Raw genomic sequence first — 25372 nt, 5'->3', positions numbered from 1 at the left:
CAATGTGGGAAATGGAATGGCCCTATCTGTCGGGCACCCACTATCTTTACACGTGCAAACTCTGATAATTCATGTTGCCTTGCCTTGAGCAGCCTAGCCGTTGTTCAGACTAACTCACGGGATGTCAGATTACAGCTGATGCAAGTCTGGGCATTTCCAAGACATCACAGTACGGTGATGCCACCTACCATTACCTTTACATACTGCTATCCCATGACTTTTGGCACTGCAATCTGCGTTTCGACCAAAAACTGGTTCACAAAGAGCGCTGCGAGGGCTGGTATGTTGTCCTGATGGGAGATGAAACCATTTTCCCACAACTCTGGCCTCTCTCTTGATTTTTTTTTCCCGACAATTTGCCAGATTATTTTTGTTGATTAATCATTCGGATGTCGACAGTCAATTTGAACAATTTTCTAAATTTTTTACACCTTTTGAATTTTGTTTTTGATGTGCAAGGCCTTCTGGGACATTCAACATCTTCGACATCTTCATGACGGTCACTAAATCGTTTGTGCCACTCACACGTGCACATGACATACAATCTGCCCCGTAAGCCTCAGTTAGCATGCAGAAAGATTAGGAGGACGTTTTTGTTCAATTTAACTAAACATTAATAAGTTAACACCTTGCTCTACTTTTGAACTAAGTATTTTTACGTTGCACGGGAAAAACAATGCTGTGTGACCGCAAACTATCTGTGGAAGAGGGGTGAAACTTGCAAAACTCTTTTGGGATAGTTCAAAATCAATTTTCCCCCACATCCTTTTATCTCGCAGTATGGTTTCTTATTTTATAAGTACAGTCTCATTATTTAATAGCTATACCTCGTATATGTATACAATACAGTAGAGGTGATAAATAGTAGAGGTGATAAAAATTACATTACTGGCGCATACACATCAGACAACGAGTGCTCCTGTCCGCCGAGCATAATTAAAGAAAAAAAAAACCTACTCATACCCTGTCCACCCCTAGTATACACCACTGTGACGCATGTACACTGCCCCCTCACTTGCATTGTTCCCATCAGCACACATACAATGTTTTGCGTGCAGCATTCTCAAACGTCTAAAGTTTACCCACACTCATACTGTATGCCTTCATGCATAAACATACACACTTATTATTCACACTCACTGTCTTACATTTGCCTGCCATCTTCATTCAGCTACTGACAATACACGCAGGCATACAGTACACGTGCACAATTATCCAAACCTGCAGTTCGTGCACCACTGGTTCCCGGTTTGGTGCTGCTCCAAGTGTTCCAAAGTTTGGATTTTGGCTACATGCTCTGTAGCAAAGCGTTGCTGCGTGGTACAGACCTCCAGAACAGTGACTTTCTCTGCAGGCTATCGCTGTCCCAGGACTTAATTGCGCCAACAAAATAGATCTCTTGCCATCTTTTCTGTTTCTGTAACATCCTTTTGTTGGCCTTCTAGTTCATCATGGTGGTGGTTGGAAAATGAACAGCCTTGTTCCCTTTTGGAGATCATTGATGATCACTGATTGATGAAAAGACCTGTGCGTTTGAGAGCGCAGAAAAAAAGTCCCACAGACACTTAAAAGCGTGGAGAAATAGAGGCATACAGGCTTGACAGAAGAGAGAATTAGAGGCAAGTACACACGAGCACTCAGAGCTTTGGCCTTCATGTGTATTGTCTTCTCTGAGAGATTGAGAGAGAAGCACCCACTTGAGAGCCCAGCGACTAATGAGCGTGCATATTTCAGAGCATCAAGATAAAAGGTGTGCATTTCCTATGAGTTTGAGAGGAATAAGCATGCATTTGAGCACAGATAAAGTTGCTTGAGTGCAAGTTGAAGAAGAGAGATGCGGATACTCGCTTCTGAGAGGTCACACAGATACCTGCACTATCAGTTGAGATAAGCATGGGAGGGATCCAGAGTCCTGGGAAAAGTGAAAACAAAGATGTGGATGGGACCGTGAGGAAGTGTTCTTATTTTTTTTCCGTCTAAAATCGATCTTGAACATCAAGCACATGCACCAACCCCCCCACCAACTATAATGTCCTGCGATTAATGATCGCGGGTCCCTAGAGTAACCAGGCCAACCTTGTCGATATCGACCAGGTTGGCCTGCATGCACGGGCGATTGTCGATATCGACCATCGTTTGGGCGTTTGAAGGGGCCAGAAACTGGTCGATTTGAACGATAACCATATGATCGATATCGTTATCGATACAATCGAACAGGGAAATCTGACCGTGTGTATGCACCAATAATCTTGAAAATTGTCCAGGCTTTTTATGTTTTCAACTCTCTGGCAGCAAAGCATTAATGTAGGAATACTGGGCCTGATTCAGACCCGGTCGCAAGCGCTGAGCGCTTGCAACCGGGTCGATGGTGGCCCAGAGTGCATGCGCACTACGGAGCCGTCGTGCGCATGCGCGAGACCCAGATAGCGACGGGCACTCCGTCGCTCCGGGTCTCGCACCAAAGGGGGCGAGCTGTCGATGTTGAGTGACAGCTCGCCCCCTTTGGTGGTCGGGCTGGGATCGTGGCTGCCCAAACGGAGGCGTTCCCATGAGAACGCCTATCGTTTGGAGGCGGCATCACTGACATCATGAGTGATGTCAGTGGAGAGATTTCGGCTCTGTTAGAGCCGAAATCTCTCTGGGGCTTGCGGCCACGAGACCCTACCACAAGGGTCTCGCCGCAAGCACGATGGTCGCGATGGTCTTGACCATCGCGACCATCTACCTGGCCGCTCGCTATAGCTGTGGGTGGTCACCCACAGCTATGCGAGCGGCCAGGAGGCCACACAAAAAAAAAAAAAATGCCCTGATTCAGAGTGAGCGCTCTTTCAGAGCGTCCGGCTCTGAATCAGGGCCACTGTTAACTCTTGAAGGTTTACAAACTGTCATCCATTTGCGTGCTGCAAAGGGAAGCCTGTATAGATCATTTGTGAAGGTGAGACGGAGGACCTCCTGCAAGAGTTTCAATGCAAGTTTATCTCACTTGAAAAGAATCCTCTACACAAGTTGATTTTGGTGCTTGAAAAACTAATGTTGGTATAATTAGGTGTACCGTATATACTCGAGTATAAGTCGACCCGAATATAAGCTGAGGTACCTAATTTTACCACAAAAAACTGGGAAAACTTATTGACTCGAGTATAAGCCTAGGGTGGGAATTGCAGCAGCTGGTAGTGCCCCCAGTAGTAGTCCCCCCTGGTAGTGCCCCCAGTAGTAGTCCCCCCTGGTAGTGCCCCCAGAAGTAATCCCCCCCTGGTAGTGCCCCCAGAAGTAATCCCCCCCCTGGTAGTGCCCCCAGAAGTAATCCCCCCCCTGGTAGTGCCCCCAGAAGTAATCCCCCCCTGGTAGTGCCCCCAGTAGTCCTAATAAAAATTAAAAAAAAACTCTTACCTGAAACCCCGCTCCTGGTCCCGCCGCTGTTATCAGCTCCTCCGGCCTCTTTGCATTATGGGAGAGACGTCGTCATGACGTCTCTCCCATTACCCACTGCGGGAACCGGAAGATGGCTCCCGCAGTGGGAGCAGCAGCAGCTGATGAGAGTCTGACAGACTCTCATCAGCTGCTGATAACAACAAACACACAGCTGCCTGCTCCGGTGGCTGTGTGTTTGGCAGTGTGTAGTGCTGACCGAACTCCGTCCGGTCAGCGCTACACACGCGGTGCAGCTGTGTCACAGAGACATAGTCTGCACCGCGGCCCTCTACTCAGCTGCGTGCCATGCGGGCATCACTCGAGTATAAGCCGGGGGGTGCTTTTTCAACACAAAAAATTTGCTGAAAAACTCAGCTTATACTCGAGTATATACGGTATTTAACTTTATAAATTAAATTTTGACTGCAAAGATATCTTAAATGCTTATAAAACACAAATACAGAGATGCTACTTCTGCTGTTACTGTTAGTGTGGCAATTTCACATAAGGATTCATCTTGAAAAGCTGACAAAAGTCCTTGCTTCATGCATTATTGATATCTCACCATTAAATAAATCAAATAGCCATGTATTCTGTGTTCTTTTTGCATAAGGTTTTAAGAAAGCACAACTTGATTATAAATTATTCATGTTGCTTAATACAGAATCATACTCGCAGTTTTAAGTATTATGACCCATGAGATAATAACATTGGCCAAAATTGCATTTCAACAAGCACGAATGAATGAAAATCTAGTGAGGATTGATACGTTTGTCAAAATGGGACAGTTATTTTTAGCAATTTTTTTTTTCCTTTTATAGTTGTTGCGTTTTAGCCAACACTTGCAGAATAGAAATGTAACTATGGGGACTGATTGCAGCAAATATTTCTAGCAAATTGTGATAGTCTACATAGCTGCAATTGTATGGCGCTATGGAACCCTTGCGGATTCTTATATTTATTAAAGTTGTAGAACAGCATGACTGGAATATATGGTGTAGATGTTTTCTTGACAGGCTTTGAAAACAAAATTTTCTGTATGTCCTTTAGCTTATATTGTCAGCAATGGGCTTGTTTTTAACGTGCAGTGTAAGTGCTGTAATCTTAGATCAGGGTGATGGCTTCTATCAGTAAACACCTAACAGCCCATTACACTTTCAATGGTTGGCTTATATTTTTGGTAACATTGGGACTGTTTCAGAGTTGTACACTGTTCGCATCTGTGGAATCAGCAGCAATGCTAATATATGCTAATGCCACAGGAGGTGTCTTGTGTAAACAGACGTCTTCTGACGACTTCTGTGATCCGATGCTGCATCCAAGGACGCAATATCAGATCATCCTAAACTTACTCAGGCTGGCCGCCATAGCTGCTCTGCCTGGGCCAGACATGCACAGGAAACGTGGCCGACACGCTCCCATTTTATTGGGGCGCAGGCCATCCCCACCCCCAAACGGGCGCAGCCTGTCAATCAGGTTTTGTCTTCCCCAACACTGTGACTGGTGCCACAGCGGAATCACAGCACATGCGCTGAATCAGGCCCATTATTTGCAAAGCGCCGAGACACCTTACAAATCAATGGCAATAATAATCATCTGGTGTTACTGAAGGTCTACAGCATGCTCCCACTTACGTTTGGTTGTTAAAATGAACACTAGAAATTGTGTTGTTAACATGGGAGTTTCTGAACCCTTAATAGTAATAGTGTTCATGTAAAGCCCCCAAACATGTGGGGAAACAAAGATCAGGGTGACAATAGTCAGCACATCATCACATTTGCTGGGAATACCCTTTAGCAGTACTACAGTATACCCTTTCATTTTTCATTATAGTAGAACTTTGCCCTGTAAAACATTTAGGAAACAAAAGTGTTATTACTGTAAGTATATTGCTGCTTTGTCAAATTCAGCAGAGACAAGCTGCTGAGTGACTGAATTACACAGTCTCTGTAATTTTGCAACTTTCTATAATGTAAGGGCTGTCGTACACGCCAGTTACGTTCCTAAGTAATTATTTGTAGAATGAAAGGAAAAATATATGTGCATATGCCTATGATTTTGAGCAATTAGCCTTCAGCATTTCAATGTTGCCTTGTGTAATTTAGAAAAACAAGCCCTTTGGGATTAATGTTGGGTCCCTTTGTGATTTCCGGGTACTTTCATCTGCCTTTCTTAGCAGTTCACCTATGTGTTCCTACATAAAGATTACACAGCAGGGACCCATTCTGCTCTGGGTGTGCAGTACAGAACATTGACCACGCATCGAGTGGGTAATAATGAGAGCTACTTATGTACCCTGTGGTGGCGCTTTTGAGCCTACATTTGTACTGAACCTAAATATAGCTGAATAAATGAGGGAACAGCATGTTTCTTTTTAAAACATAACCTTGTTATTGAAATTGTTTTGCAGTATTTTTTTCTACTTTCAAATAATAATGGATTTTATTTTACTTTGTCCTCCTTGCCATTCTGTGCCTACCATATTATGTTTATATTACTCAGTGTAGCAAAATTGAGGTTTTGTGATGCATACTAAAAATAGTGTGTCCTAAAAACACCTGGCACATCCAAACAGCCCCCCCAAGAAACCTATTTCGCTAGTTTTTATCCTTGTCCCCCCACTTATTTCATTTTTGGCCCGAAAATAACATGTCTTATTTGGGATGTTCTGAGGTAATTTTTTTATTTTGTGCTGATTTGTCCTTTGGGAGGGGTGTTCAAAGGGTTCTGAATCATTTCCCCACATCTGCACCCCAAAATAGAGATTTTGCACTTTTTTACACCTGCCATTCATTGGAGAAACTTCTCAGCCTGTTTCAATGCATTGAGTTTCCGCTTAGGTGAAAACGTCCAGGAATTGAATTTGGAGATAAGCTGCAAACAGGCAATAGGTGGCAATAGGCGAATCTTTTTCGCAGATTACGGCTTTTCGCTTCTAATTGAATCCGGCCCTCTGTGTGAAACTGCGGGTGTATCTGCATGTGAAATGCTACATTATAGGCGCAAAGCCGCTAACACTATATTGTAGCATTTTTCATGAAAATATAACCTCAGTCGCACACAGACTATAGGCATGCTGCATACCATTTTAATCAGCAGAAGCTGCTTGTGCGTCCTATTCGCATCACTTTGCAAATAAGATGTATTTAAAGAGAAAAAGTTGCACGAAAAGACGCTCAGCGCTACCGAGTCACACGGCGCTCACTCATTCTGTAACTCGATTTGTAGCTCACGGATAATAGATGTTTGTAGACAAAGCTGTAACAGTTCATCTGATCTAATCTGGGCAAAATTAAAATTGTGTAAAAAAATAAGGGTTTCAGAGAAATATAAAGTTTCTGCTCCAAGTTTTTATAGAGATTCCACAGTAGCCTTGTGCGTTATGTTTTATTCATACAATGTTTCAATAACAGTAATATTGTAAAAAAAGAAAAAAGTGTTTTCTTTAGTGACGTTTCCTCTGAAGTGTTTTTTTTTTTTTTTTTTAAACATTTTTTTTTCTGAAAATCTTCTCTATAGGATGAATCAGCCAGTGAATGACCACTACCAGTGAATGAAAATTTCAGATTTAATGCAGTAATCTTTAAATGTTAGTGCATATCAGCTTAGATTAGATCTATTGACTATTTTATTGATATAAATTATATTATTCATTTAATGGCTTTGTTTGTTCATTAGCTAGCAATGTGCCCTTAACCATTCATTCACTGGACGAATAACCCTATTGGTAATTTCTGTGTAGTATTATAAATCTATTTTTCTTTTGTGCTAGACTATTGATCTAATTAGCAGTCTGATTAATGGTACATGCAATTCTATCCTCACAGGTTTTAAAACCCCTTTTTTCCAGGATATACTGGTTTGTATGATGCATGACAACACAAAATCAAATGCCTGGTGTGAAAGTACAGACTTTCTACGACAATCACACGTCATTACTGGTCACATGCAATTGACCAGTAATGACATCCAGACAAAATTGCATATGCGTTTGTTAGAGTAGTTTTTCTAAAAGAGCCGTACTGTATTTGTCCATATAGAAGACCTGTCACTGTAGTAGTTCTCTTATCCACAGTACGGAGAGTTCTACAGTGTTCTACGGTTTATAAAGAAACTGCTCTACTTCTGGTCTCTTTTATTAACATGCATACATTGGCTACCCATTGTGGAGGCAGCCATTTTGTGAGCAGAATCAATCTTAATGAGAATGCACTCTAAGGGCCATATCCAATTAGCCGCGGTAAATTACCGTGGCTAATTAGCTCGCTCGGGGCTATCCAATTAGCCCCGTAGTTGGCCTGACGATGGCACTTATCGGGGTTTTTTTTTCGGAACCTGATGTGTCCCGAAAAATAATCCACAATAAGTGCCGTTTTTTCGCCCCCCAAAAAAGGCGAGAACACATAGGGCCGCGAGCTTATCGCGGCTCCTATGTGTTAACGGGCGAACTATCATATTAATTTGCCCGGATTAATAGGATAGACGAGAAAAACAATATTGGGGATTATCGGCGAAAAATCCCCGTTTTTTGCCGATCGAGGGGATCAGTTAGCGCCCGAACAGTGTTCGGGGCTATTTGGATATGACCCTAAGGGGGAAATTCAATTAGCCGCAGTAATTTACTGCGGGCTAATTGATCGCCGTGGACTATTCAATTAGCCGCACTTATGGGGATTTCTTTTCCAGTCTCATGAGACCCGAAAATAAATCCCTGATAACTGTTCTGTTATATGATGACAACAGCCAGATAACGCACAAATCTGTAAACTTTTCACAGATTCAGTGCATTAAAGCCTGATGACCAGTGTTAACACATTCATATTAACGGGCGTTAACACAGCTAAAGGGCAATTCGGGAGGCATTAAAGCCCAAGGCTGCCTCCAATTATTACCTGTGGTAATTTACTGCAAGTGATTGAAATACCCCCTAATGCTTCCCCCAAATTTACATTGGCAAGCTTTACAAAACAATTTGCAGTCTTGTATTCCTGTGTTGGCTATAAAACCCAACCTTGCAATACGCCATCAGATGTAGCTTGGCTTTCACTGCAGTCTACATGTTAAATTATTGAAGTTGACTTATGAAAAGCATGCACAGATTCTAGCAGCTGTCTTATCCTTCCCAAATTACATAAGGGATCTAGCCATTCTGCCTGGTTATTCTTAGCTCAAAAACATCCTACCAGAGAGACGATGAAAAATAAATAAAAATAGTTTATGCTGTATCGTTAATGCTTACTGTCTTCTGCCTGTAGCCAGGTCACACTTGATTTTGTTTAGGATATACTTAAAATGGTCAAATACTTGACAAATATCAACAAAGGTACATCTAGTCACACTTATAGGCCCCCAAAAATACAGTTGGTTTCTGTTTTATATATAAAAAGTTATTTCCAAATGACCATATTGGGTCATAATGTTTATAGAAAGCATTTAGAATACCAAAATATATAAACATGTCTTTAGTTCTATTCCTGCATCTGTATATGGGAAGTGGAATAAAGAGAGAGGATGTGTGCACCCGCAAATAGGCTTTCCCGAAAGAAGTTTCAGCCTGTCGAGGAACATTTAAATTAAAAATATCTGTAGTTAATAACTATAAAAGTGAGGTTATTAGTGGCTTAGGAACCTGAGCTATAAATTGTGTAGCAGGCTACCAGTTAGCTATAAAGAGATGCATATAAATGCTAGCCAATCTCTGGAAGACATGTGTCTCCATTAGCTATAGATGTTCTCAAGATGGAAAATTTTAATGTGGTTAGTTTCCCCATTCATACATGCTGAGTGATATATTGTTCAATTTGCTTCAGAGTGCTCCCTGGGACCCAAACTGGTATTGTTTAGAACACAAATGAGAGCATACCAAGAAGAGCTTTAATTTATATTGCAGCAAACCAGGAAATAGTATGCTTCCCTCATGAGTGGGTATTTTCTCTCATATCTGCAATACGTCCTGTGATAGGAATACCTAGATATTTTATCTTTCTGGCCAACCGGTTAAAGTTCTAGCTTGAGGTTAGGACCTGTCTTTATCAGGAATGTGCAATGTCACACTTATTAATTATTCTTAATTAATTTTATAACCAAAAATATCAGATTGTGAACTGAAGATTCTAATTTAGTTAACTTTTGTATTCTGTAGCTAGGTGATACCCACCTATATTTATTTATCTTTAACTACTCTGTACTTGGACATATAATTGCTATATATGTTCATTTTGTTTTCCTTTTTATTACTCCATCTATAGCTATAACTGTATTATTTTCTGTACAATAAGAAAGTAACAAACCTCAATGATCACTTCTGCATATAAGAACAGCCTTCTCACATTTATATTGAACCCTGTGCTTTGCTGAGCTGTACAATAAGCTTGACTTTACCAATATAATTATACATAGTACAATGTGTACAGCATGCAGTGTTCTCTTTCTTATAGAAACTGTTGACATTGCTTTTATTTGGTGGTGCGTTTCTGACTTGTATAACTGTAACTGTATACAAAAATGTACTTTTATTTTCCATTGTCTTCATGTATTCATTCCATGGCTAACCAATGTTCGTAGATGAAAAATGATACATGCATCATTAAACGCTCACCACAACTGTGATACAATTCATATATACTTATCTAAAAGTGTGTATGTATAATCCATAGACCATTGAACAAAGTATCTGAATAAAATGTTCAAAGTCTCTTTGTTTCACATCTGCAAATGGTCACACTCAGCTGAGATGATTGTTTCGTACAGCAGGGTGCAGAATGACTTGCTACATGCACTCCAACAATAGCTAGATCAGTCAGATATGAGTGGGAGACTTCATTACAGAAACTAAATAAAACTGCAATACGAAGCATAAATAGTCTTTAAGACATATACATTCGTTTTGCATGAAACACAGATTTAGGACATCAAATGCATGAAAATGATATGGACAGAATGAATTTCCATACGATGAACATCCTAATCGACCAGAATCCCAATGTGTTATTACAACTTGAAGTCATCTATTGTTATCTAAATATAATAGGGGGAAATTCAATTAGACCCGATATTTTTTCGGGCAAATAAATGGAATTTTAAGTGCAGTCTTTAGGGCTAATTGAATTAGCCCAAGGAATCAATTAGCCGGTGGTAAAGTACCACGACTAATTGAATTCCCCCCCCTTAGTGTAGAAATAGTATTGATCGGAAAATGTGACACAGGCTTTCTTGCCACAGATGTGTACATTTTTCCTGCCTAGTTTTTTTTTTTTGTACCTTTTTGCTAATACAGGGAATGTATTACCTACTTTAGTCACTTTGTTTTTAATGTATTTATTTAAATTCCTCTTCTAGCACGGAAACTGCTATATCTCCCTGAAAGTACATGTGTTTGCTTATGTCGAGACTTGGTTCTGCTTTAGTATAAAATCTGCTCTCGTTTTCAGGTTGATGACATCTTGGGAGAAGGCAGCGATGACAGTGATAGTGAGAAAAAGAAGTCTGTTAAAGTAAAGAAACAACAGAGTACAACACAAGAGAGCTCAGAGAAAACCCCAGAATCCTCTTCTTCAAGCGAGCAGAGCCTATCAGATGGCACACCACGGTGAGTGCACATACATGCTACTGCTATTAATTCATCAAAGATCTTAAAATTACCTCTTCTTTGTGCATTGTGAAGTTTAATATTTAACAATATCCTCCTTTTTCTTCTCTGTGAGGTTTTGTATTCAACATGCCAGTGGATTCCATTACCTAACACATTCAAATATCCCATAGCAGCCAATCAACTGATCAATTTAGTGCAGGTCTATCAATAAAAACAAATATTTGATTTTGTACCTATGGGTTACCTCATTCTTGCATTATGTTAGTTATCATGGTCTTATAAAATGTATCTTTTATTTTTAAAACAAACTGAAATACAGGTAATAAATATAGTTAATAGAGGAAAAATCATAAGTTACTTTACAAAAGGCATCAGCAGCAATTAATATTCTTTCCACAAAATGGGTGCTGAATGGTACAAAAAAAACATTTTGGAACCAGAGTTCCGGGTGTCATTGTCCTGATTTCTTGTTAGATTTTTACTGAACTTTTCCCTCCTTTTAGTTCAATCCTGGGAATTCCACACTGGAACAGTTTCAAGCTTTTCAAGCTTTTCTGTAGTATAAAAGCCTAAATCTAGAGATGAGTGATTCGATTTTGACTGATCTTCCCACCAAGTTCGGATCTCAGAACAAGGGAAAACCTCATCTTTCACGGACATCTCCGCACAGATGACAGTGAAAGATGATGTTTTGCCTCCTTCTGAGATCTGAACTTGGTGGGCAGATCTGAGCCAAAACCGAACCGCTCATCTCTTCCTAAAACATTCTCATTCTTCATTCTAAAATTGGCTCTAACGAAGCATATACACTAGATGATAAATTGGATGATTTTAACGATATCGTTATCGTTCGCAATATCGTCCGGTGCTTATGCCTCGTGCGCTCCTGCTGGTCTTTGACGACCTCTTTCATCGCCCATACTTGCAGGGCAACCTGACAATATGGTCAGGTTCTGCAAGTATAGGGATGAGGGAGGGTGACGTCACTAAACAATATCGTTCAATATCGCTCATGGAGTATATCGTCTAGTGGATACTCGCCTTAAGATAGATGTGATCGGGAGACATTGCAGGCTTTTTGTTTGTGGCTTCTCATTGACCTGTGCGAGAGAAAACATTCCCTTTCAGCAGCGGATCGCAAGCCAAAACGGTTTCAGCATGCAGTTCCCGAACAAAGGAGCATGCCAGTGCAAATAATCATATTGTAAAATAAATTTACGTTTTATAACTTGATTCATGTTTTACTATTAAAAATAAAACCGATCTAATAGATATTTTGTGCCTATATATACTGGCAAATGTACTTTGTAATAGTCACTGGAACATTATGGAAAGTCTGTATGATGTCCTTGGCAATCCCATTATGATCTAACCTTTTTTTTTTTTTTTTTCTGGTTATTTCCAGTATCTTACTGTTCTTACATTCTGTTCAGAAACAATAGAATAATTTGATCCATTCACATAACTTCAGCACCAAAGCTCTCTTATAGACAGTTGATGTGTTTGTTGTTTATTAAATATTTATAATGTAATAAATCAAAAGTACCATGGGGATTGAGAATTGTATCACTTATTGTGTTTCAAACAATTTTAGGCATTTTAGCAATTCCACTAGGACAAAGTAATATGTTTATTTTCTTTTTCTCTACAAACCTATAATTAATTTATTAGGTGGTCATGCTTCTCTGGGCCACCTTTCTTTTGTATTTTAATTTGACACTTGCTATTAGTCCAAATGCTTGTCTTATATAGTGTAAAAAGCATATGTGCTTATAGCACACTAGTTACTAATCCCCCTCATTACAGTCTAGGAAAATTGTCTCAACCATTAGCATCTTGCTGCATTGTTTTTCCTTGTCCCCAGTGGAATGTGACATGAATGATTGTAAAGGAAAATGAAGATTTGATATAGAGAATTGTCTGTAGATGTGTACTGCAACACATTACTGTATCTAGATTTCACTTTCATTAAAATATTTTCACATTTTAAAAACAAGTGCAAAAAGACTGTATTATTATTATTGAATGCTCATGAGCATTAAGCTGAACTTCATCCTCTAAGGCAATTGAAGCATTCACTAAATGGCCAAAAGTCTCAACGCCCAAACTTCACACCCATATGTGCTTGTTGCACATCTTGGTCCAAAACTATAGGTATTAATGTGGAGTTGCTATAACAGCCTCCACTCTTCTGGGAAATGTTTCCATTAGATTTTGGAACATGAAAGCTGGAGTTCGCATTCCATTCTGGTACAACAACATTGGGAAGGTCGGGTGCGGATGTTAGACAATAAGGCGAGGGTCTCATTAGGCATTGTAATTTTCCCAAAGGTGTGTGATGGGGTTAAGGTTAGGGCTTGTGTGAAGGCCAGTCAACTTCTACATTTTTTTTTTTTATGGAACTCCTTTTGTGCACGGGAGCATTGTCATGCTGACGTAGGAAAGGGCCTGTCACCATAAAGTTAAAGTTCTCTAGACTATCATTGTATGCTGTATCCTTTAGATTTCACTCAAACTAAGAGGCCTAGGCCAAGCCATGGAAAACAGCCCCACACCATTATTCCACATTGATTTGTCTCTAGGTATGATTTCCCTTGCTCCAGACTCCAATGGCATTGCGCATAGTGATCTGAGGACTGTGTGTGACTGCTCGACCAAGGAAATCCAATCCATGGAGCTCCAGATGAACAGATCTTGAGCTGGCATATCTTTCAGAGGCATTATGGACCTCAATAGTGAGTGCAACTGAGGACAGACCTGGTCTCTGAGCTTTTGTGGCTGTTGTAGCTCCTGGACATTTCCAGTTAACAATGACTGCACCTACATGTGACACTGACAGCTCTCGCAGGGTAGTCATTTGTTTACCTGACTTGTTGGAAATGTGGCATCCTAGTACCACAATCAATGTCAATATGACCTTTTCTACTGCTACTGTTTGACTACGACAGTTGCATGATTGTGTGCTTGATTTTGTGCACCTGTTAGCAATGGTTGTGGCTGAAATGGCCTAACACTAATTAGAAGAGCTGTCTACATACTTTTGTGGGATGCAATCTCAATGTTAACAGTTGTGATGTCATCATTATTGAAAAGGCGACATGTGAAATGTCGGCATTTTGCATAAAGCCGACAATAGTTAGTGTTAGGCTGCAGGTGGGGAGAGCTAGACTGCGGGAGGGAGGGTTAGGGATAGGATTAGCATACTCAGCGCAGATGACTACACCGGAACTTCGTGGTAGCTGACCAATGGACCACAATACACTGCTGGAGTAGGTAAAGGAAGCCGCTGCCCCACCGGGACGGATTTATCAACATTCTAATCGTGTCAATATTTCACCAGTGTCAACTTGCTGCATGTCAACATTACAACCAAAGTATACCCAACCCACTTTTGGCCGTGTGTCAGGACTTGATTGGAGTTTGGATCCGGAGTGGACACAGGAGTAGTACGTGGGACCGTTTGCTGGTATTGCAAATATGCCGGCCTTAATGGGGTGTGTTTCATGAATTGTAGCATGTGCAGGAAGTACAAACTGTGGCAACCCAGGGAGACAAGGTATGTAGGACTGGAGCTGGAGGCGTACAAGGACACAGAATCCACAGGGACGCCAGGACCCTCTATGGGAGAGGCGACTGGAGCACGCAATCCGGACAGAAATCAGAGGTGGAACAAGCTGGAACACAGACTGATAGTCACCAGGCTTCCACAATAGACTGCAACAATACAAACAAGGTAGCTCAGGAACTAGCACACAGCTAAGCTGTGTAAAACTTTGCACTGGCAATTAAAAAGCCTCTTGACAACTCTTTAATGCCCTCAGGTAGTGCAGGATAGGTTGCTAGCCCTCCAGCCCAAGCGGCAAGCTGATTGCTCTAATTTAGACATGTGACCTGGATCCAAGATGGCGACGCCCAGTGGTCACCAGCACTGCTCAGGAATGCACAGTCTGCTGTTCTGCCAGCCACTACACCTGATCTCCAGGGCCAGGATCACCTCCAGAAACCAGGATTCCTGCAGGAAGGACCCTGCCAGAGCGCCCTGAGAGGTAAGGTCCGCGCCGCCCGTGGTCCTGGTCGTGACACCGTGTAATTTTATGTCTTGTTTTATTTGAAATGCTTTGAGTAAATGTTTTGATGCAACATGATTTGTAGATTGATTTAAAATACCAACTTTGGCTTATTACTCCAGGAATAACCAAGAAAAATGTGCAGGTTCGGTACATCATATCAGTTTACTTTGGCTATAGCAGTGGAACTTTTTCAGTTCAAGGCACCCTTAGGGTCTCCTTCATTTTATCAAGGCACCTCTAAGCCAAATTAATTACCTGTACTACTGCCCTTTATGTAGTGCCCCCTGGTCTAGTGCCCATTATGCAATGCCCCCTGTAGTATTGCTCCTTATGTAAAGTCCCCTGTAGTTGTACCCATTATGCAGTACCCCTTGTAGTAGTGCCTCTTAGGCAGTGCCCCCACTAGTAGCCCCCACACCCCTGTGCAGAACTTACCTGACTGAAGTTGACGCTGGGGACCGCTCCTCCTGCTGTCACTCCCGCTGCGCTGACTGGATCAAGCTGGATCAAGACTACTATGTAGCCTATCCTATTCAAGTGGTGTGCGGTATAAAAGATTGTTCATGTAAATGTCAACAGTCAATGGGTCGACACCAGATGGTTGACATGCAATAGGTTGACATGTACAAAAGGTCAACTGGTTCAAATGGTTGACACTTTTTTTTATTTTATTTTTTTTTTATTCAATTTTAACCTTCCCCCTGGTGCCTAAACCTAGCCTAAGCCAAACATCCCCCATGGTGCCTAACCCTCACCCTAACCATGTAACGGCCATTTTTATGTTGACCATATGTGTGTCGACCATTTAGAACTTGTCAGCCTTTTAACCATGTCGACCTTCTGCACTGTCGAAATATCAGTCGGCATGTCGACCATATGGTGTCTACTCATTGACTGATGACCTTTACATTGTCGATCTTCTATCCGTATACCATTCAAGAGAACGCGGGCACGAAGCACCTCTCCCCCCACCCCTTATCGGCCGCGCACGTTGCCACTCCTATCTCTAGCATTCATGTTATCAATAATTATGTTTTTGTTATTGCTCGCTTTAACTTCACTGATCAAGAGTAAATAAATGCAGGTTATTTCTAGGCATTTCCACTACAAAGTGATGCATTTCTCATAAAAATCTAACTTGGAACAGACAGATAACAACTTTCTTATAATTAGTATAGATAACTGATTAACTAAACATATATATTTTTTTATATGCAAAATTGAAAATAAATTTACCTTAATAGTACAAGCACAGTAAAATCCCAATTCTAAAGTTATTACAACACCTACTGATTTCTACAGTATTGCATTTCTCCTTTCCTCTCTAATATGGTCTGCTAAAATACATTAAGCGCTAAATTAATGTTTCTTTAGTCAGGAAACTGCCTAGAATTTGAGATCTAAAAGTATCTTGCTCATAGATGTGAGGATCACATTCTAGCTAGTACTCATGGGGTTCAATTCAATGTGAGGCACTCTGCTGCCATTTACTGTAGGCTGTACAGATGTGTCCACATACACCTATCCTCAAATTGCACCAAATAGCCCCATTTGGCACGCCATGAAAAATGCAATTAAGCCGTGCCATGTTTTTTTCTGCTCAATAATTTACTCAATTTGCGTCTATTTCACACTTCTAATTTGATAAAGCAAAATGTACACGTACCTTGTATACCACTAGTGGATTGAACGCTAAAGCAGTGTTGAAAGACTAATCTGAGAGAAACAGCAAGTGACTGGGGACTGATATGACTGAGCTGTGCATGCATAATGTGCTTTCAAGAATCAAATGCTTGTATACAATTTACATTTACTAAAGGTCAATTTTGATCAATTTAAAATCGATCGACATCGATGTTGTGTGTCTGTTAGTAAATGTGCGATTTAGCCCAAGAAACAACTTTGTCACATTTTACATCGATTAAAATTGACCTTAGTAAATATATCCTTCAAACTTGTTAGCGGGATGGCGAGTAGTTGGAACATGTTTAATGTAATGTAGTTTGCTTTGGTCTTTTTTTTTTTTTTTTTTTTTTGCATGAAATGTATTAAACTATAAAATAGAGGGTTTTTTTTTTTTAAACAATAAACCATCATAAAAAGGGTGCAAGTGTGTTAGTGCCTTTCAACTTTATTTTATTTTGCTTTGTATTTTTTGCTTGTTACATCAATATCTACTTACCAGATGTGTATAATTGCCCCCTCCCCCAGACTTTGTTCAGACTGTCAGCTTGAATCTGAATTTGCACTAAAAGTTTGTATTACCTTGACAGCTGCACCTGAGACATGAGAAAGAAAGTATATAGGGACACAAAATGTGGTTTCTAATTAAATAATTTAGCATAGGCTACGAAAAATACTATAGTAAAACTTAGCAAATATGTGGTTAGCTTTTATGATAATGCTACAATCTATTTATCCTAAACGCAATACTTTTTCAAATATTTCTTATACAATGCTATCAGAACATACAAGTAAATACAATTTAGTGTAACTAGTTAAAGGCAATTCCCATACAGTAAGACCAGAAAACAAAAATGATGGTCTGTACTCTCATGTTGTTTTGAAGCCATAAGCATGAAGATATTAGAGTTAATTTACCATACCCCACAATACAGGGGTGTTCCATGGCACAAATGGGGTCATTCCGCAGAATCCATTTTCAATCCCGTGTGCACCAAGCACTAGTATGCGTGTCAGTGAAGGGACATCACTTAGTGGGACATATACCTTCTAACGGCCTCCAAATCAGGATAAAAGTTCTTTTACCAAGTAAAGGTTAACCTATACTTAGGGCCGTATTCAATTAGAAGCGAAAAGGCCGTTTCGGCGATACTTTTTTTTATCCCCGTATTCAATTAGTCCGACTTTTCGCCGGTGCGAAAAGTCAATGCATTAGACCTGGCGAAAAAGTATTTCCTATGAATAGGTGTCGAGAAAAAGTGCAGAATCGGGGTTTTGGGGTGCAGACTTCCCCAAACTACCCTGCACCCCTTGGACAGTTCCCTAAAGGTAATCTTTTTATAAAAGTACCTTAGGACACCCCAAAAAAGTACTTTCATTTTGGGGGCGAAAAAACAAAGTTGGGGGACAAGCTTGAAACTAGCAAAGTAGACTCCAGGGGGTTCCCCAAGTATGCCCTAGGTGTTTTTTTGATTGCAGGTGTTTGCGGCAGGTGAATTTTTCAAGTTTTTTTAAAACTTCACATTAGCACCTTCAAAATATGCTAGTACCCATTTTTATGTACCCCAAATTTGATGGGACTACTTATTTTGCCAAAAAAAACTCCTAAATGCTATTCTTCACCACCTAAATAAAAACGCAAAACAGCACCTATTGAAATCGTTTAGAGACCCTACATACCTTTAGCAGGGCTATTCGGGGTACCCATAGTGATCCCCCATGTCAGTGCATCTTTTGGGGGGTGTCAGGCTGATTTCCCCAAAGCTGACAGAACTTTTTGCCAATTTCAGTTTCGCCGGGTCCCGTTTTTGCCGATTTGGAATTGAAGGCGGGGCAAGTGCAATACTTTTTCGCACTCAAAACCAGCGATGACGGCGAAAAGTCCGGCAACAGACATTTCACTCCAAACTGAATAAGGGCCTTAATATTAAAGCCGCCGTCATACTCCTCCTCCTTTTGTAGTCTGGTCCAAAAAAGGGTGGGGGGTGCGGTTACGGATGAGTAGTTGAGATAATTACTAGGTGGAAGTACAGCTTTAATTTCTTCACAATTGGTAAGGGGTGACTGTCTCTCTTAAAACCTAAAAATCACTGAATAGATGTATTTGAGCATTGAAAAAACTGTATAGGTATAGACTAGGCTACAATATATTGATTCAAGAAAGTGAATGCCTGCCTCTCCCTATGTATTCTCACACTTGTGTTTTCATAATGAAGGCAATTGGTGCTATAACTGCTCTATGTAGTTGATTAACAAGATATTGCTAAGCATTTATCCTCTGTATATCTGAATTTCCCCGTACAATCAGGATGTACTTGCGGCTTTCTATAATTCAACATCATTCTGTTCTTCTCCTTCTTCCGTCTCATCCCAGTAATGAAGCCGGCACTACAGCTCCTCATTTGCCAGCCTCCTCCTTTTGCTTTTTATGCTGCTCCTCAAAAGCAGCATAATAAGGTGTCATTGTATAAAAATAGCTGCTAATAATCTTTTTACTCATACAGACTTACAGAAGCCACTCCATGCAAGTGTATGAATCGTTTGCGATTCTGCCTTTTAAAAATGATTGAAAGGCTCGTCCCATCTCTTCATATGCATTTCTATTGAGAGAATCTAATTATTTTCAAAATACTATACAAGATAAGAGAGGCCTATAATTTTGACAAACTGAGGCCCTCTTCAGGTTTCTGTCACCATGGAATACAGGCAGTAGCCTAGTTTAATAGCCTGTATAACTGTAAGGCTTTACTGTTCATTAACAAGTATCTTCCGATCTTTAATCACATTTTAAAAATAATTGTATGTATAAGTTTTGTGCATTTCTGTCAAAACTACAGTCATCTGGAAAGTAACAAGACGTACAGTGGAACATCATGTGTGTGTTTTAAAGCGTATATCCACTTCACTGATATTGTCACAGTTCTGTTCCAGGCTTGCAGACATGAGGGGAGTAGGGTTTGTCAGTATTCACCAGGCTTGTTGTGACTTCAGTACGCATGTTATTGTTTACATTGGCGTTAATATTTCTGGTTTATGATGGGTTTCTAATAAACTTAAGCACATTAAATAAATGTGAAAATAAAAATCATTGTACTAAATGAGACCGTTCTTAGTTATGTTTCAAAATACATAAAACTTCCATCGCCTTAGAGCGCCTTTTTGTTACCTATCAGTGTTCCAGAAGTGCTGTTAAAAACTTACATTCAGCTTTCATTCATTCACATTGTAAACGCAGTGGCATGGTTAACAGTGGTTATGCATTTTCACATGCATTTAGCTGAATAAGATACGCTTTGTCAAATGAAAGTTTAACAAATACAGATTAAATGCACTTTTCAATTAATATTAACTACAGATGTGTCCTCATACACTATTGCCGCAGTTGAATCAAACAGCCCTTCTCCGTGCAACATGTACCGTCTGACCCATCTTGCGCCAAGCATCTTTTTCAAGTTTTTTTTACCCAAAAATGCGTATGTTGCAAACTGATATGACAAATCGTTTCAGAGACTGCACTGATACTTTTTATGTGACACTTGTACATCTGAGTGTGACTGAATCTGTATACGAAGTGCTACAATGCAGCAGCCATGTTTTTTCCACGCCAAGTTTTATTGTGCTCCTAATACAGATTCCGTCACACATAGATATACAAATGTTGCATATCAAATTAATCAGTGCAGTCTCCTGAAGCGGTTGTCACATCTGTTTGCAACGAAGACTCTAATCACAAGCCAAATCTAACGGGACCTGGCAGCTCACTCGTGCCAGGCGTCTTGATGCTAGGTGTATAAGGAAACTTCTGTAGATCAAAAAATGCAATATGTGTTTGCTGTATGTTTTTACTCGCATTTTAATATGGATAAAAATGCAAAAATACCACACACACCAGTGTATACATAGCTTTAAACTATCAGTAGCCAACGCCTCTGTTTAAATAACTTCTATTACAAAACTAAGATCACTAAGTGCTTCAAATGGCTTACAGGTCTTGCACCAAGCCAACACACATGAACTCACTATATACAGTATGTATAGAATATGTACTTAGTATTGTGTCGTACTTGCAAAGCAGTTTAAATGTTGGTTGATTGAGCTGTAAAATAATGCAACTTGTGGAAATGTTTGTTAGAAAACCCATTCAATATTCATAATGCTAAGTGCAATGATTAATATTTAATACATACTATCATAAATTTTCCATTTGTTAGTTTTATTTAAGGTTTAATGTTAATTTTAGTGGTTACAATGCCCTGCATTTTAGTTTAATGTAACACGTAATAAATTTATATTATTTCACAACTGTATTTCAGCCTTTCTAGATGCTGCTCTTTTTGTTTGGTTGTTTGCATTTTAAAACCCCCTACTTACCCACCCTCCTGCTTCTGCTCACCACTCACACTGCAAACCAGTCCACTCACACTTACGTCATGCCTCACATCCAAAAACTTCACCCTCTCTATTCCCCGGTGCTCTTTTCACAGCCTGGGAAAGATACACTGGAAGCTCAAAGTCTTGTACATAATATGTCCATAGCTCTACTAATAACTTAATAAAACAGAGGCTCCACACAGTGATGTATTTAGCAACCGTCAAAGATCAAGAGCAGTGGATTATTGCCACTGAATAACAGTTCTATAGATGTGTCGACATCAATATTGTGAATGTCAACAGCCAGCATGTCCACCATTTGTATTTCCATTAGCAATGTGAGTATGCCTAAACCTAAAATTGTGAGTGGGGGGGGGAATCATCTGTCAACATTCTGAAGGTTGGCATTATAAACGTATACTGTTTTATAGCATTGATTGTACATTGATATACAGTACATCTCTTTCCAAAATGATTGACTATTCAGTCAGTGAACACATGATACTGTTTGATCAGGTAGGAAAATACTAATGGGTTATACATGTGCATGCAGTTCAAAGAGAGAATGGCCAAGACAAATGATTTAAGTGAATCAGAATGGAGCAAGGTGAGGTTGTGCCTGTGTAAATGTATGAGGATGAGATCCCAGTCCCTAGTAACTGAAGGTCAGAGAAAGGAACCAGTGGAACCTGGCAAGACTTTAGCAGATATGCCACAGTCACTTAACTAACAACTGAAAAAGGAGAAATATACATAACACAATTCTGCTTGTCATGGGTATTATTTCGTCTATGACTTCACTGATCTCCACATCTCAGAATGTTGTAGTGGCCTAATGAACACTAGGGGGTATATTTATTAAAGTGTGGGCTTATAGAACTGGAGATGTTGTCCATAGCAGCCAATCAGATTCTACTTTTCATTTATCTAGCACATAGAAAATAATAGCTAGAATCTGATTGGTTGATATGGGCAACAACTCTACTTCTAAAAACCCGCACTTTACCCCTAGGTTTGTGGAATATTTGTATTGTTTTTCATGGTGAAAGGACAATGCATGGGTCAAACCAAATTTGTTTGTGAAACTTCCCTGTGGTCTCAGTTCAGGCTAGTAGTGGTATAGTAAAGTAGGAAAAAAATTGTGGCAATCAGAGACCACTCCGCTTCATCTGGTCTTAGGCGAATCTGGTGATGCTACTAGAGAGGTACACAAAACAATTGACAATGCAGTAACATACCTCAATGGCAGTAGTAAGGCCTTTCTCAGCAAGATAGTACTGTTTGTTGTATGCATTGTTTTTAGCTCCAAAAATTGTCTTTAGCCAGGTATCTGTTTAGTGACTTTTATATAATGTACTTGAAAATTGCTACCTCGAAGTCCATACTGGCAGCAAATTGTGTCTCAAAGCCCTATTAAATGACATTTTATGGGTCTATCCATATATATATGTAAACAATAAATGGTAATATTGATGCACATTTTTGTGTAGCAGTTTTAGCTGTGCTTTATATGTTTTCTTATATATATTTTACCTTTGTGCTGCATAATACTAGGGGGTCAATCCAATTAGCCACGAAGGGTGCGAGTTGCCGTTGCAACAACGTTAAAACGCTGGCAAAGGACCGGCACCTTGCATCCTTCGCGACCCACTCTGAGCCCGAATTCGCAGAAATTTGCTCGCAGCCCTGTTGTTAATAATAATAATAATATTATTATTATTATTATTATTATTATTATTATTATGCTGAACCAGACTTTGGACCTGCAGTGGGGGTCACAGAACCTGTTTTGTCTTCGCTGAAAGTTTTTGTTATGTATACAGAAATAACAAACGGTTGTGCTGGAGCTCACACTTTGAATAAAAAGCAAATGTTTGTGCTGGTGTTTTACATTTTGAGTATGATTAATGTGCGTTGGGGTTTTTTATTTTTATAGAAACACATGCTGTAAGAAAAATGTCATTCTGTTTCATAGCATTTCAAGTTTCCATATGATAAGTTTATACTTAATGAGTAATGATGTGTAAACAAATCCATCCACAGTGTGAAGTTTTAATTGAAAATGTAAATGTGTGTACTGTGTGGAATGCTGTAATTACATTTCTGTCTAGGCAGTTTTGGTTTAGAAGATGCAGTTGTTCTGTGACTTGAAGAAATGTTTCCTGTATGCCGGAATATGCAGGAAAAAATATTAACTTCTGCTAGTTTTTTTTTTTTTTTTTTTAAATATATAGCATATCAATATATTATTGCAATGAAATTGTTCGCGCTGAACCAACTTCAGTCCATGAACGTTTAATGTGCTGACATTTTTTAGTATTGTAATGTAGAACCCTTTTTGTTTAGATTTTGTTCCAGCCAGAATATGAACAGAATCCCGAATTATCATCTCACTACCATACAATATTACTACATTAGTGGACAAAAGAGTATTTTGCTTGTTGGCTTTTTTTATTAACAGTATTACTAGATAGCTGTTTACAACACCTCTAAGGGCTGTATTCAATTAGGGGCGAAAATGTTTAGCCGATGATATCATTTCGCCAGCGGAAACTTATCCCCGTATTCAATTGTGGAGACTTTTTGCCGGTGCGGAAACTCAATGCAATGAACCCGCCAAATAAGTTTCACCTAAGAATAGCAGTCGAAAAAAAATGCAGAATTGGGGTTTTGGGGTGCAGACGTCCGGAAACCATTCGGCACCCTTGGGACAGCCCCCCAAAGGTAAATTGTTTAAAAAATGCTTAAGAACACCCCAAAAAAGCGCTTTCATTTTGGGGGCGAAAAAGACCAAAGTTGGGGGACAAACTTAAACACTAGCGAAATAGCCTTCAGAGAGAACTAAAGTACCCAGAATAGCTTTATTAGGGGTACTAGGACTCGCCTATAGTGATCCCCTATGTTAGTGCAGTTTTTCGGGAGGTACAGAGTGTTTTCCCCATTTTCGATAGTACTTTTCGCTAGGTCCAAATTCGCCGGGTGCCATTTTAGCTGATTTCTAATTGAATACGGCGTAAAGCGGGGACGCGCGTGATACTTTCCCCATGGAAAACCAGTGGTGATGGCGAAAAGTACTCGACTTTTCGCACCTAATTTAATACAGCCCTAAATGTTAGGGCTCAATATACGTTTAAATTAAAAAAAAAAAAAAAAAACCTCTAGATTCCACATTAAATACTTGAGCACCAGCGGATCTCCTGACCCATTAAACAATCTAGTCACTGGGACGTGCAGTCAGGGGAGGCAGAGTCTCCCCTGTCATACTCCTGAGATTTGATATAAAAATTATTAGAATACAAAAAAGATATTTATAACTTCTAAACATCATTTTTGTCTATTGTAATCATTTTTAAAGTTAATACTCACCAGATTTGTGGAGCTCCCTGGGACTGCAGGGAGACGAGAGATGAGGCTGCAACAACTCAGCCTTGCTTCTGTGTAGTCAATCACTGTTTTCAGAGCTGGGGGTGGGGCCACACCACGGGCAGTAAGCTGCTCAAAAAGAGCGCTAACAGAGGCATGCTTCTGAGCATTGGGGGGCGTGCCTTGAGCACAGATGGACACCTTGGATGTGTCATGTAACCAAGAAGTGCAATGCAATGTTTAGAGGTGAGCTCAGTCAGCAGCAGCAAGAGAAGACACACTGATGCAGGTAGGAGAATCAATGGTCACTGAAGCTTAGTGTAGTGAGAGGAGAGTTACAGTGAGTAGGGGGTGAGACAGGCTACCAGCGCTCAGACCCATCTCCATGTGTGCCTCCCAAGCCATTGACCTCTCTGCACGTCACTGCTTAATGCTGCATTGTCACGTAGGAAAATATTGTGCAGACATGCCCGCTACCCGGCGCACTGGGGCCAACTCAGTGCAGCAGTTTTTCCCGTCCCTCTACCGGTTTATAGAGAAACACAGGCTTAATTATGCTGACAACTTTTAAACTGTGTTTTGCAGCTACATAAGTGTTTTTCAGTGATGTTGAAGCTTTTAAATAGGCAATAGAATGCATGTGTCAAACTTCAAGTGATGCATATGGTTATGGATGATGGATGGGCTCCTTAGGGACGCAGGAGCCAGCTTTAGTAACACAAATCCTGATGCATGGAAATATGCCCAAACTTTCCTTTGTCACTGTGTCTTTCATGTTTAAGCTTTTGCATAACTAAAACCATATCTCCCAACTGTCCCGAATCCAGCGGGACAGTCCCGTTTTTCAGGTCTGTCCCACCCGCGGGCCGCAGTGTCCTGCGGT

The 25372-nt window shown here is 40.1% G+C and overlaps 1 protein-coding gene across 1 annotated transcript in view; it reads left to right on the top strand.

The window, feature by feature from the left end:
• The window catches only part of CTDP1 (CTD phosphatase 1), a 165461-nt gene that overhangs the window by 125934 nt on the left and 14155 nt on the right, over positions 1-25372 (top strand). The window contains exon 12 of the mRNA XM_088475897.1: positions 10842-10999. Within this exon, the coding sequence (XP_088332023.1) occupies positions 10842-10999 (158 nt within the window). The remainder of the gene's footprint in view (positions 1-10841; positions 11000-25372) is intronic.

The sequence above is a fragment of the Taudactylus pleione genome, unplaced genomic scaffold (assembly GCF_031769625.1).
Source record: "Taudactylus pleione unplaced genomic scaffold, aTauple2 ptg000179l, whole genome shotgun sequence".
Taxonomy (NCBI): domain Eukaryota; kingdom Metazoa; phylum Chordata; class Amphibia; order Anura; family Myobatrachidae; genus Taudactylus; species Taudactylus pleione.
Note: the sequence above shows the minus strand (reverse complement) of the source record. Positions and strands in the feature narration are given on the sequence as shown.